The sequence below is a fragment of the Lissotriton helveticus genome, chromosome 9 (assembly GCF_964261635.1).
Source record: "Lissotriton helveticus chromosome 9, aLisHel1.1, whole genome shotgun sequence".
NCBI lineage: Eukaryota > Metazoa > Chordata > Amphibia > Caudata > Salamandridae > Lissotriton > Lissotriton helveticus.
The window spans coordinates 553,358,690-553,373,119 of record NC_136070.1 but is presented as its reverse complement, the minus strand read 5'-3'; the positions used below and the strand labels follow the sequence as shown (position 1 = coordinate 553,373,119).

General features: G+C 41.4%; 1 protein-coding gene across 2 annotated transcripts in view; it reads right to left on the bottom strand.

Annotated features, from left to right (window-relative positions):
* The window catches only part of LOC144781546 (solute carrier family 22 member 6-A-like), a 451,615-nt gene extending 443,216 nt beyond the window's left edge, over positions 1-8,399 (bottom strand). For both annotated transcript variants that reach the window (XR_013601010.1, XM_078660450.1), the window contains exon 1: positions 7,515-8,399. Coding sequence is in view for 1 of the 2 variants with exons in the window: in XM_078660450.1 (XP_078516576.1) it covers positions 7,515-7,916 (402 nt within the window). In the remaining variant the exon portion in view is untranslated. The remainder of the gene's footprint in view (positions 1-7,514) is intronic.
* Positions 8,400-14,430: the final 6,031 nt, after the last annotated feature.

The following is a 14,430-nucleotide window of genomic DNA, read 5'->3' as shown; positions in this document are numbered from 1 at the left end:
CTAAACGGAGACTCCACTGTGTTGTGACCGGGTGCTCCTTTGAAGACCTTTAACCGCACGCCTCGCGGCCCCCGCTGCACGGGTGCCGCTCGAGGCTCTCACCGTCCTGCTTCCCGACTGCCTGCCTGAGTAAGAGGTTTCGCCGAGGGATCCAAACAACATCTCCAGGGACTGCGAGGACCAGCGGGCGCTGCGGTGAAAACTCGCCACAGCTGGTCCTCTTCCCGCCCCCCTCCCGCTATATAATTTTCCACCAACAACGCGCTAGCGGGACGCGCGCGGAGCAAAGCGCGGGCCCTCTACGGCCCTCATCGGCCAGAAGAGGCTGGGCTGGGCCCAAGGTCGTGGTTTTTGTTTGAGTAAGTAGTGATCCATTTACTACAATAGTTCCACCATTTTTACCTCTGCATGATGGCCACAGCTGCTATTAGCCCTGCTATTGTTGGATTGGACAAAAACGGGGGCATGTTAAACCGAACCCTGGATGACTATTTTCCTAAAATTGCTCCTGAGGGCAACAAAGAACTGCTGTTAGCTGAGCGGCTCGATTGAACGTATTAAAAACAGGACCCTGTCTGAACCCATTATGTCTGTCACCTTGGATGATGATTTAAACACCTTATTGACAGGCAATATATCACCAACTGCTAGTGTGCCCCTATTACTTAAAGAATGTCTAGCCCCTGCTGTGTCACCCATGCAAACCCAACCAGACCAACTAACTGTGACACATGATCTTCCTAGCACACCTAAAACTTCTAACACTATGATCTCACCTACTATTAGGCCAGGTAAGGTAGTAAGAGGCAAAAATACGAGACCATTGCCTCATAAAATACACGGGCCTCCACCTGCCAAAAGGAGACGGAAAAAAACTGATACCAACAAGCCCAAATTAAGTCATACCGAATTTGGGAAGAAGGTGAACCCTGCTACTACCACGACTATGGGAGAGCCTGCTACCAAGCAAGTAATAGCGCCTGCTCCGACGACCCCAATACTCGAGATACCATCTTCCCAAGCAGCCATAGAGCCTGACATCATCTATACCCCAATGGAAGAAGGACTGCAACCAGCCTCTCCTAAGACTCTCTTGGATAATATAGAATTGATTGTGCGAAGTTATATGCTTGCCTTAGCTGAAAGATTTAGGGGAATGGAATTAAGGTTGGGGAAAATAGAGGGGGATCTGACTATACTTGGGAATTCTGTCAGGTCATTAGGGCCCTTGAAAGTGTTACACCCTCAAAAAACCTTAACACCACAGCCCACCCTCTTAAAAGATGCGGTGGTTGCAATATCCTCTACCTCTAATATTGGCAATAATCAGACAGCAGCTATTCCAGCTGCTTCTAATCACTTGCTTACAGGTGTACTATCATCTGTTAGCAAACCTTCTAATAAACCCAAGCCAAAACAGTTAACATCAACTATGGGTAGACCAAATATAACATCAATCAGTAATACTGATACCCCAGCCAATATACAGGTAAGGGAACCAAGTATCCCCTCAAACAGACCCCCAAGATCAGAAGTGAACGAGATCAGCCATGCAAGAGGGGGACAGGATAGGAGACCACCTATGGAACTCCCGCCGGAAGCTCTACCGTATGTGGTTGTACTTACCGGGGTCCCTGAACTGTCAAATGGTAAACGGGAAGGTTATTCTCAATTAAAAAATAAAATAATGCACTGGCTATCATTGTATAGACCCAAAATCAACCAGGTAAATGGTGAAATAGTCCATGTTCGTCGCTTGTCTTGGCTGGGTGGAAGAACAAAGGATATAGGGGGTGATATTGTAGTTGTAAATTTTAGGGATAGAAAAGCAGTTCAATACATTCTGAATTGGCCCTTTGGCAATGAAAATAATTGCATTGTACCCCGTCCTTTGACCTATTTCTACCCAAGATCCACAGTATTTCCCCCCAATATTTAACCAATAACATTCATCTTACCAACCACTTTTTTAACATGGAGACTGCCATGAACCCCGCATACATGCATCAATTAGCTCCACCTCCTGTGATGCATGGGTGGAATACCATACCGATAAGCCGCAATATAGGAGAAAATGAAAACATGATTCATTTGGTGCCATTTACCCCTTTAGAGTTATCAAAAAGGTTTGAGGCATTTAGTGGCATGGAGGAATGTGATTGATGCCTAAAGAGCACAGAGGATGTTGGGGGGTTTGATAATGTCCCATGCACCATGGGGTTTTACGAAGAAAAAGGAACTAGCCATTTAAAGATAGGGCCATGTATAGTTGCAATATGTGATGATGCGAATAGCAGTTTGCCTGTTGTTTCACCTGCAGTGTCTCTTGGGATTAATGAGGGATTCCCATTGCTTACACCAGCCATAAGGCTAGAAAGTAGAGATGACGCCAGGGGAAATGAAAATGTTTTATGTATAGTGAGACATAACGAAGGAAAAGGGACTAGTGGTCCTATGATGGGTTCACGCGCTGTTGTTTCAGGCAATGATGAAGTTATTAGTAGTTTGTCTGTTGTTCCACCTGTAGCGACTCATGGTTCCAATGAGGGACCCCCCTCGCTTACACTTGTCTCATGGAATATAGCAGGGGTGCGCGCGAAATTATGTGATCCCGATTGGAATGAATACATGAACACTTTTGATATCTGTGTATTACAGGAAACATGGGCCACAGTACAGATGCACAGGGTTGGCTATAAAACTTATCAAATAGAGGCTGTGCCCTCAATAAGAGGTCGCGCATCTGGAGGTCTGCTAATATGGATCAGTGTTTCCATTAAAATAGGCATAAAAATGCTTAACACTGATTCTCCAGACATTCTTGGTCTGGAAGTAACCACAGCAGACAATAGGGTGATTTACCTTTTTAATGTGTACAACAGCCCCCAGTCTTCCCACAAGGAATCAACATGTATAGGGAAGCTAGAGTCATTTATGGATTCATTAAAAATAGGTGCAAGCATTATCTTATGTGGGGATTTGAACTGTAACTTCGAACCAATCACAGACATAGTTCATCTGTTTGAAGACGAGGATACCGCCAATGGAATACCAGCCCTGAATGAAAATAGAATGGTGGCTGGTACTGCATTGGCTCTGCAGATCACAAGGTTGCTGACTTCTCATGGCCTGAGAGCATGTAACGGGCGCATGCCATCTGACAGCCCGAAAGCCCCTACCTTTAAGAGACGGGAGTATGAGAGCAAATTAGATTATGTTATAGTCTCTCTAGACCTATGGCCATCTACAGAAGACTTAAAAGTCAAAGAGAGATATGAAAGTGACCATTTCCCTCTGGAAACGAGCTTCCAACAAAGTATGTTAAAGGGGATGGGAGCCAAGGAGGGAGGCCATAGCCAAGCATCCTCGTCTATAAAAGATAACATTGTCCTTAGTAACAATCGCAGGGCAGTTAAATGGGCTTATGTATTGGATAAAGAGGATCTATTGGCCAATATATACTGTACCTTTGCAGACACCCTAAACTCATACTGTCCCTATAGCTGCGACCCCAAAGAATTTATTAAATTGCATAAATCCCTCTTCAGCAAACTATTACAACTTCTCACAAAAATTCCCAAAAGAGGTGCAGGTACGACTAATGTAAAAGCTAGAGGTAAACCTTGGTATAACAGGGAATGCCGCCTTGCCAAAACTGCACTGATTAATGCTGTTAAAAGGGAAGGTCCATTAGAAATTAGAGTTAAAAGGAAGGCTTACAACAAAATATTAGTAAGAGCGAAATCCTCTTGGGATGAGGAAATATGGCTCAGTATGCTAACAGCCGCCAAAAACAAGAACCAGAGACAATTTTGGGAATTAGCAGCTAAGGAAAACAATCGTGAGACAGGTTCTAGGGAGGTCTACTTAGATGAGGATACTTGGGTCAATCATTTTACATCACTTTATGCAGCCAAAACTCCAACTGATGTTGTTGCATTAGACGTACTCACTGTCACAACACCAGCAAACGCCCACCCGGTAGTGTTTAATATACATGAAACAGAGACAGCGATTGCCATGGTAAAGAAAGGGAAGGCACCTGGACTAGATAAAATTCCGGGCGATCTCTATTTGTCTAACATTGATGTTTGGGCACCCTACCTGAACCACCTATTTAATATAGTTGCGGCTACCGACTATATTCCGGACACATGGAATGGCGCAGAAATCATTACTATTTTTAAAAAAGGGGATCGTGGCGACCCAGCCAATTACCGCCCCATTAGCCTTTTAGACATAACACAGAAGATCTATGCTAGACATATTTTAAATCGGATAAACTCATGGTTGGAGGATGAGTCAGTTTTATCTAAATACCAGGCGGGATTTAGGAACAAAACAGGTACTATAGACCAGGTACTTAGGCTATGCTGCTTGTACTGGAAATACGTTATTATCCGCAAAGGTCACCTGTATGTGACCTTTGTAGATCTGCGAGCAGCATTTGACCTAATTCCTCGCGATTTACTCTGGGAAACCCTGAATAGGCAAGGGCTGTCAGGCGAATTGCTAAAACTCGTGATGGGCTTGCACCAGGAGAATTATGCCAAGGTTAGGTGGGGCCCAAATGGGGAACTTACAGACCCAATCCCCATAAAGCGGGGAGTACGTCAGGAATGCGTACTGGCCCCCACACTTTTCTCCCTCTACGTAAATGATATTGCAGCCTATATGGAAAATTGTGATAATGATTCGCCCCGATTGGGAGGGGAACGTGTTGCGTCCCTCCTTTTCGCGGATGACACAATTTTAATTTCACAAACACCACGCGGCCTACAGACCCTTTTAGACAGGTTCCAACAGTATTGCACATTAAAAGGACTAGAAATTAATACAAGAAAAACAAAATACATGGCACTAAACCCGCACAAAACTTTTAAAAGGAATTTAATGTTAAACGGACACAAATTAGACTACGAACACAGTTTTACATATCTGGGAGTCCTGATAGATTCTTTAATGGGATGGGGCCCACAACTAGAAAAATCAAAACTGGTGTTCAAACAAAACTGTTTCCCAATATTGCAGAGACATAACAAAAGTGTGAATAAGGCGGTCACCCCAGCAGTAGAGCTTTTTAGATACAAGGTTCAATCAGCCTCACTGTATGGGGCGGAAATTTGGGGGCCAGTGTGTAAGAAAACCTTTGAAGCACTTGAGAACAAATTTATTAGGGGTCTTTTAAAAGTTCCCATAAATACCCCACTGATACCCTTATTTCTTGATCTAAATATTAAACACACAGACCATCATGCAATATTGAGACCAGTACTGTTGTGGGTTAGATTATGGACAACTATTGAACTATCTGATTACAAAAATGGCTTGAAAGAAGTCCTTGAGCTCGATAGCGACAGGAATTGTTTTTGGTTCAAGCATGTTAAAACCTGGTTAATGAAGCTCGGATTAACACATTTTTGGAACGAGCCTGGTTCTTTAAATTCAGTATCCAAGAAAATACTCAAACTGTCCTTTTGGTCATATGTGAGTCACGATTCCGTGTATACAAGAACACACGGTCCTCTTACAGAAAAATTCCTTATGGTAAAAAATGAGGCATCATTCGAACAATTTCTTGATGAAATCGAGCCACCACTGGCCAAATCTCTGTATATAAAATTCAGATATGGTACATTGAGGTCTAAGGTAACAGAGAAAAGATGGGGGAAAATAGATAATGACTATTGCAGTTTATGCACCAATAATCAAAGGGAGGACATTTATCATATATTGTTTTTCTGCCCTAGCTACGCTAAGGCAAGGAAAAGATGGATAGTCCCCTTGTGCCGTAATATTGGTTCTATCTCCCATAGGGAGGCTGGTAGGATCCTTAGTACGGACACCAGTCAAGTAATTGTGTTCGGAATCAGTACATTTTTATTGTGCGTTTATCTTATTAGACGGAAACTAAACCTTTCATTCTAAATAAGGAAAAACTGCCATCCTGAAATTTAGCAAATCATGAATTGTGTCTAGCTATTTGTGTCTTCTCAAATTTACGGTTGTTATAACCAGTTTAATGTTTTTAATTTGATTTTTAAACATTTTAACATATTTATTCATTTTCTGTGTCAAACATAAATTTGTAATTTAGTGTGTCCAAACATGATGAAATATAGATTTATAATAGGGTGCTTAACTATATTGAATTGTAAGTTCTATGTGGTGAATCTTATTTTGTTTTGTTATATTTTATTGTATCTTTTATGTTGCAAGCCAACGAAATAAAGATTAAACTCGAACTCGATTCATGCCATTTTTTTGTAACAGCAGCGTAGTGAGCTACTGCCTTACCCCCGCCTCCTCCACCACTTTCGCAGCTAAAGTTGGGGTTCCCAATCGCCCCTGTGGCCTGATAAGCTGTGTCTTGCCAAAACGTGTATTCATTTTGTTGGCCTATCCTGTTTGCACGTATGGAGAAAAATCCGCCTACAACGCTCTAAGGGAATACCAGGGCAGTGCTGAGATGTGGGGTGTATGTGCTGCTAAGAGAACTAATAGACAAAGAAAGACATTATGAAAATAGCGAAAAAGGGGGGAGAGCAGCAAATAGAATAAGTGCAAGAGAGAGAGAAAAAAAGATGGAAGATAGAAATTGGAAAGGAGAAAGTGGATCAAGAACGTCGGAAGAAATGTTGGAAGAAAATAAAAGTGAAAGGAAACATGGAAGAAAGAAAGGGTGGTTGAAAAGAACAAATGTAGGAATGATTGATGGCAGATGAAAACATGGATGGACGGAAGGGCCCAGGGATGCTTGAAAGGATGGATGGACGGAAGGGTAAAAGGAAATATGGATTAAAAAGTGAAAGGATGGATATGGGAGAATGGATAGAGTGATGTGTGAATAGAATGGTCATTAGATGGATGGAATGGTGAAAAAATGGATAGATGGAATCATGAAGCCTAGAAATAGGATAACAAATGGCTTTGTGGGTGAAAAGATGAACAGTTGGATGGATGGAATGGTGACTGAAGAGTGAAAGAATGGAAATATAGATTAATGGATGGGTGAAGGTCATGGTGTGAGGGAGAATGGACAGATAGATGGACACAAGGGAGAAAAAAACTATTTTTGAGGTGACGTACCTGCAACACCCACTCTGAGTCATTAGAGGTTTGGTTCTAAGTTGTTGCCATTTTAGTTTTGTGGCTACTCCTTTGATTTGAAAACTCGGAGGTCTGAAGCCACAGAAAGCGACAACGGACACTTTATATAACACTGATTATGTGAATAAAAATATCAAAGTGCTCACTCGTCATCACTGTTCCTTTCCCTATCTACTGTGATCCTATCACTTCCTGTCATAAGTTATGTCCCATTAGCAGATCTGAGTGTGCATGAACAAGGCCCTCGCATAAAACGTTCAGAAGCCATAATCCTCACGCTGTGCAGCAGCTTGTAAATAGAGATTTTTTAAAATCCATGATATTTCAGCAAGCACCACAGGCAACAACCAGGTAAGAGAGTTTTATGTGCACACACGAGCTGCTGTCAGTGTCTAGTTTCTTACCTGACTAACTATGGTGGAGCTAAACTCTGACGTGTCGAACGTCCACCCATCATTGCAGGGCTCCACACTCATCCCAGTCTTATTGGTGGCTGTGGCATTGGGTGCCAAGAGATCCCACTGCAGCACACTGTACCGCAGACACTGCTCTGGTGCACCTTTGCTGTCCAGTGGGATGGACACCTTCAGAAGGTCTTCAGTGCTCAGGGTCTGGGTGAGGTTGAGGTCCCCAGATGCATTATAAGCCTGGTAGATCTGGCAGTGGTGCTCAGGGACTGCGGCCAAGAAGTTTTGTACAAGGTTGTGGATTGGAGTCAACATAATGGGAATAGAAAGCAGTGCAACGTGGATGATCTGGAAACGTCCCATTCCGCCAATGAGATCCAGAAGGTCCCCAAAAGCCATGGCTGCAAATTAAATGACCGGTGGCTCTTCGACCAGATGGGCCTTGCTACAGGACTCCGATGACAAAACCATGAAAATTCCAAAGACTGATGAGCAGTTGTGCAGCCCAATTAAATCACGGTTTGGTAGTAACTCAGGTTGGTCTCAGGGCTGCAAGCAGGAACTTTTGCACAACACCATACCAACTTACTACTCCATCTTCAAGTACACTTATATCCACAAGAATATAAAGGCAAGTATTGTCTCATGGTTTTCAGCAGATTTGATGGTTGTCTTGCTGTGCAACTGAAAGAGCTCTTGAATCCCTGAAAACTGACTCTTGGCGGAGACCAGGTCCTCTGCTAGAATCACTTACCGCCCACAGCCAAATATTCTCTGGTGTTCGTTCCTTCCTTCATCAACTCAAACCTCTTAGAGGAGGCAGAGCATCTACAGTGTGCATAGGCTTCAGTAGTAAACCCAACTCTCCATGTCACAAAGCATGCACCTTGACCACTACATCATAAAATCTGATTACAAGTCAACCCTTGCTCTCCATGTGCACTTAGAATGATCAGTGACGGTGTTATTACTTGTTATCACTGATAAAGGTTACGTTGGACATTGCTAAACCTCTAAAAAAACTACATTTTACCAGTCCCCCCCCCCCCCCCAATGTGTTTAAAGGCTGAGTCACATCATGAGTTAATGTTTTACTCTTTCCAAGGGCCCTGATGCTACTGCAGAAATTCGAGTTAGGCATTAGCTTTCTTAATATAGGGTAAAGTACAACAGGCAAAGGAGCATTTTAGTTTCCAAAAAACAAAGACTGGGAAAGAGGTGAACTGAGTGGTAAACATCATGATGTTGTCCTCACCATGTGGGCCTGAGGCCCACACATAACAAGACTGATGAGTCGTTCACAGGTTAGTCTTAATATTTTTGGGACCTTAGGCTTGGTACGTATTTTGTGATCTGCGTTCATTTGGGAATGCTGTTCTAGACCGACAACAAAATTAGCGACATGAAAAGCTTCTATTCCAATTAATCATTAGTTTATTAAGATTTAAATCTCCAATGAGGTCCACACAGATAATAGGAAAGAATATATAGAAAATAATCACTCTTATTACAAAATAGTCAGATTATAGTTACATATTCAGTTCTTTACCGCAGTGAATAAGTTGAATACATAGACAATTTGTCATTATAAAACTTCATTATAAAAGCAATTCATATAAGTTACAGTTTCGCTATAGAACAAAAAACATAACTGCATAGCAGCAGAGGCTATATGCCAAGTATTCAATGTAAATGAGAGATCAATACCCTTTATGACCAAATATAGTTTTTCCCTTTAGCAGCAAAGAGTTATGTACATGAATTTACCGCAAAGAAAAGTTGTGATGTACATATGCAATTTGGTAGTATTAAGCGTCCATACAGTAACAGATTCATAGAAAATCCAATTTTGTGCAAAGAACAGTCATGTAGCAGCAGGGATTTATGTGCAAAATATTTTAAGAGAGAAAGATCGAAAGCATTTATAACTAAAATTTCACTTCGCCCTAGCAGCAATTGTTGAGTGCAAAATGTATTCCGATTTTGTGCGAAGAGCAACCAAGAAGTAATAAAGATTTATGTGCACATTTTTAAACGAGAAAGATCGGAGCATTTATAGCTAAAACTTCACTCCCCCCAAGCAGCAATAGTTGAGTGCAAAATGTATCCCAGCGAGTATAAAACACTGGTAGCCTTTATAAGAATATACACATGACCCAGTGCTTAAGTTACTGGTCATGAGAGGTGCCATAGGTCCCAATATGTAACAGTAGTTAAGTTTGGGTTTAATAACTCGTATAGTGGGCCTCCTATCTATCCATAAGGACTAAGATATAGTATACACTACTGAAGGAAGTCCTACAGAAATGAACTCCTTGCTCTCGAGTGGTAGTACAGTAAGAACTACAATAAGTTCAAAAACTCCTTAAAAAATTGAATAATTTTGTACATACTATTTTATTCTTTGGATAGAAGAAAAACGTGTGAGCTGATGCTATGCTTTTGATGTTATGCTGTATAAATATCAACCGAAGCCACAGAAGACGATATGGTAACAAGGCTGGCCAAACAAGCAGAGTGTGATTAAGGTTCTTAATCTTTCATTGCGGGGGACCAATTTACTGTTAAATCATTGAGCGGTAAAAGATTCTTGCGAAATAGAGTTAGCCAACGGCCGATACCATGGTCTAAATCCCAGTATAAATATTTCTGAGCCACTCTTGGGGTTCTTGACGTGGCTATTATCTCAAATCTTTGCTTTAATCTACAATAATTGAAATCTCTCTGAAAACTAACAATACAGCTAGTGCGTTTTAAAAAAGATTTCAATTCCTGTGTGTCAAAAGAATTCAACGCCATAGGAGTATTTATCTGCTTTTTCTCCAAAGATGATTTTTTGACATAGGAAACCCCTTATGGTGTACAAATACCTATTCTTCAACTGGTATCCCCAGCCAATTACCCAGGCTAAGCCTTGAACAAATTAGCTTACCAGACCAAATACCAATCTACTAGCGGGTGTCTGAACCAGTGTATTAAAATTACGGAGTTTACGTAAAATTTGGCCTTCTATCTTATCCAGGAAATTCCAGTCTTCTACTGGAAGGCTTTCAATAGCATATAATAGTGTTGGGGGATTTTTGCTTTAAAAACAGGTAACAAGTTTACGAAGTGTCTTCGACTCATTACGCTATAAAATATATGTAGACCATTTGCATGTAAAGCAGCTTTACAGGAGCTTTGTTAATGTGGTGCTTATTCTTTGTATTACATGCTATTCATTTCCTCAAATAGAGATAAGAATCTACTGTCTCGAGGTTTTCAGAGCCAATTCTCCATCTGAAGTTACAAAAGTTTCAGCTCCTTCTACATTTCAAAATAAAGACTTTACTTTTTGAGACGTTTATCTACAAATACTGTGCAATCGTATATTTCTGCAGTGATGTCAACTTCTTATTCAGTAAATGTAACAACATGAAAGGGAAGTTCCCATTACTCTAAAGGACCAATAGGTTGCAAAATAGACAATTGCCCACAGAGAAGCTGGTGATATTAAATCATTTTATTGTCATGTATATATATATGTATAAAAAAACTCCATAATTTCAAAGACTATATTGACATATATAATTCATATAATGTCAGCCCAGAACATCAAGGTACAATAAAAACATTTTATATACATAAGTCACTCATACCCTTAAGCATACACACATCCAAAAATAACCACATTCATCAAAATACCATCAACTATAAACACATTCTCAGCAGACAGACAAAAGAAAGCGCCGACGCCCGTTTCGGAAAATGCCACAGTGGGGAGTTCCTTCATCAGGGCGCCAGTCATTCAATTATGTGTGGCCATCAAAGTCCTCCAATTTATCAAAGAGATGAAATTTAGCTCAATTCCAAGGTTTCTGGGCAAACCACAGCATATCACCGCGTATCAGAAGAAAGAACAGCATCAAACCCTTCAGGGCGCAAAACGGCAACTCCCCTCAGTAGATGGCAGCTGACATAGAAGAGGGCGAAGAATAGTCAGACTCTGTAGACTGTATATTCGGGGGAGCGGTTGTTCAAAAGGGAGTGAGGTGCGGCAGTCCCGATGCCAGTGGATTGCAAAAACGTATTTTAGAGGGAAAACTCTTCGAACTTCCCCATGGATATGACCAAGTGAGGCACACCGATAAAAATTGCACACGCTGAGCCCAACCAGGTGAAGACCGGATATATGCTTCAATAATTGTTTTCGTCAGACATAGCGGATCTCTCGCTTCTTATTCAGCCCAATAGGATTTAAATCCATAATTGCAATATCATCTGCATACATGAGACATAAAAAATGTTGTCTGCCTATCTTTGGCGCATCTCCTTCTATTGGAGAGAAGCATTCAGGTACACCTGCTACATACAAAGAGAAAAGTGGGTATTACGGCCGAAAGGCCCTGATCTCCCCCTAATAGCACCTGGCACCACGTGTGGGAGTGCAAGGCAATAATTAACGATAGCAGGAGGGTGCAGGCACTCCCATTTTTTGCAGTTTTTTCCAAAGTATTGGCCGGTCTACCTTATCAAAAGCCATTGAAAAATCTATAAATGCCTTATGTACTTTAGACCCACAAGATAAAGTATACTTCTCCTCTATTCATTTCAGCATACAAATATTATCCATGGTGGAATGTTCTTTCCTAACTGCTTGTTCTATGGAGAGAATTTTCTCCTCCACCACCCAGTCAGTGAGATGGTGCAAAATACTATGTGCAAATATTTTCCCTACTGCATCTAGTAGAGCTATTTGCCGGTAGTTACCTGGAAGGTGTCTGAGACCCTTTTTAACTAGTGGAATTAAAATACAACCAGACCAGGAAGGGGGAGTCTTCCCTTGCAATTAGCAGTAATTAAAAAGAGGATTAAGACATATAGCCCACACCAGAAGCTCTTTTTTGATTATTGTCCCAGGATTGTCATCAGGACCCATTGCTTCTGAAGCTCTCATTCTTTTAATGAGTCCTACAACCTTGCTCCTTGTAGGGGCATAGCTGGATTGAAAGATATTAGGATAATTAGTTAAAATACTGGAAGACCGAGACTGATTTGAATTTGGAGTATAAAGTTCTGTGAGCTAGAGTTTTCAGTCTTCTTCTTTTATAGGAATTGGTAGGGATTTTACCTTAGTGCCACAGCAATCTGAGATTATTTCCCAATATCTTTTGTCATCGTTTTCTTAAGCCAACTCTTTTAACTGGACCCACTAGTAGTCTTCCTTTCCTTGCCTTAGGGAGTGTTTTTTCATGGGTCTTTTCCTCCTTAGCAGGTTAATTAATTTACTTTGTTCAATGGAGAAGTTCATTAATTGGGCCCTCACTAATTTATTTATGTGCCTATTCATATGTAGTAGCAGATTAGAATGCGGACTCTGCTTGATTAGTAAAGGATTAATTTTACATGTGGTAACCAGGGTGCTTATACTGTGAACATAAGATACCAGTGGATCTGGCTGAGGAGATTGTTGATCTCCTAATACTGTGTGCTGCTGATCTCCTATCAAAATTGTTATTGTCTCTTTTAGTTTTGAGGCAGCTTTGATTTTCCAATATATTCTGCTATTTGTTTTTTAACCTTACAGATTTATCCTTAAAATTCCATAAGTCTACTTCAGATGGGGTCATCTCATATTTACAGGAGATCACCATATGCTCACTATAAGAATTTTCCAGTACTTCCATCTAAGAGAGCTTATTGAAAATATCTGCTGAAACAATTAAGTAATCGATAATGGTCCTAACAGAAGACATTTTGGGATTAGTTACAATGTCGGTTGGAAAGCATTCTGACCAAATTGGTCTCGGTATGGTTTCTGACCAAATCGGATCCGGGGAGTCTGACCAACCAATTACAATGCATCCGGATGCTTCCAGATACAATCAGGTCGGAATCACATTGACTTCAATGAGAGCCTGTGTTCTGAACGGATTCACAGGCTCCCATTGAAGAAATGGGTGGCTGGGGAAAATCGTGCACCCTGTGGCGGGCACCCCTTGGTGCCTGCCACACTGTGCATGGTGGGAAAGGGGGGTCCCTATGGGTACTCCTATGGGACCGATCCGGAAGACCCTGAGTGAAGGGGGCCTGCTACAGGCCCTCAAAGTCAGGTTCCGACTACCAATTAAGAAGGGCTGTCCGAATCTGTCATCGTAATCCCTCGGTCGAAAAGCTTCCGAGTCGTTCAGAATTGCGGCCTGTAGTCACACACAATCTGGCTCCGAACGACTTGGACTTTCCGAATGCCGTTCAGTTCAGATTCTGAACCAATTCGGAACATCCAAACACCGTAATTGCTTATTTGGAAAGGTTTACGATTTGGTCGGAAACAAGGCTAAATCGGGAACGAGGCTTCCGAATCCGATTAGGGAGATCCAGATCCGATTCGGAGGCTTTCTCAACGACATCGTAATTGACCCCTTTACATGTAAGTTTCGCTGGAATATAATTTCCTAATTTCCCATTGGCAATTAATAGGTCTGAATTTCTCTAGTCTTCAAGTAAAGTCATGCCTCTTTTTGCCGACTATTATTCTGAAACAAAGCAGGGGGGATTTTTAGAGCTTAGTCTTTTGGGGCATTGGCAAATAAACGTTTACTGTGGGTAGAAACTTTGGAGTTCAAGTCATCAACCAGCATTAAATGCCTATAATCTTCTCTTTCCATGGTAGTAGAGATTACAAACAAATAGGTATTTTAGTAATTAAGTGTAGGATGAGTCAGGGGGGATTCAAACCTTTCTGTTAAGCAGAGTGCCTAAACTTTCATGCTCGACCTTAAAATCTAACTTGACTGCCTGAATGAGGTTAGAGACGTGGAGGATATCTTTATACACCCACCTAGAACTAGTTCTAAGCAGTATGGCAATGTCTCTTTTAGCATGTCCTCTATTCACTGGAAGCGCAGGGTGGCTTAGCACAATGTATTATTCA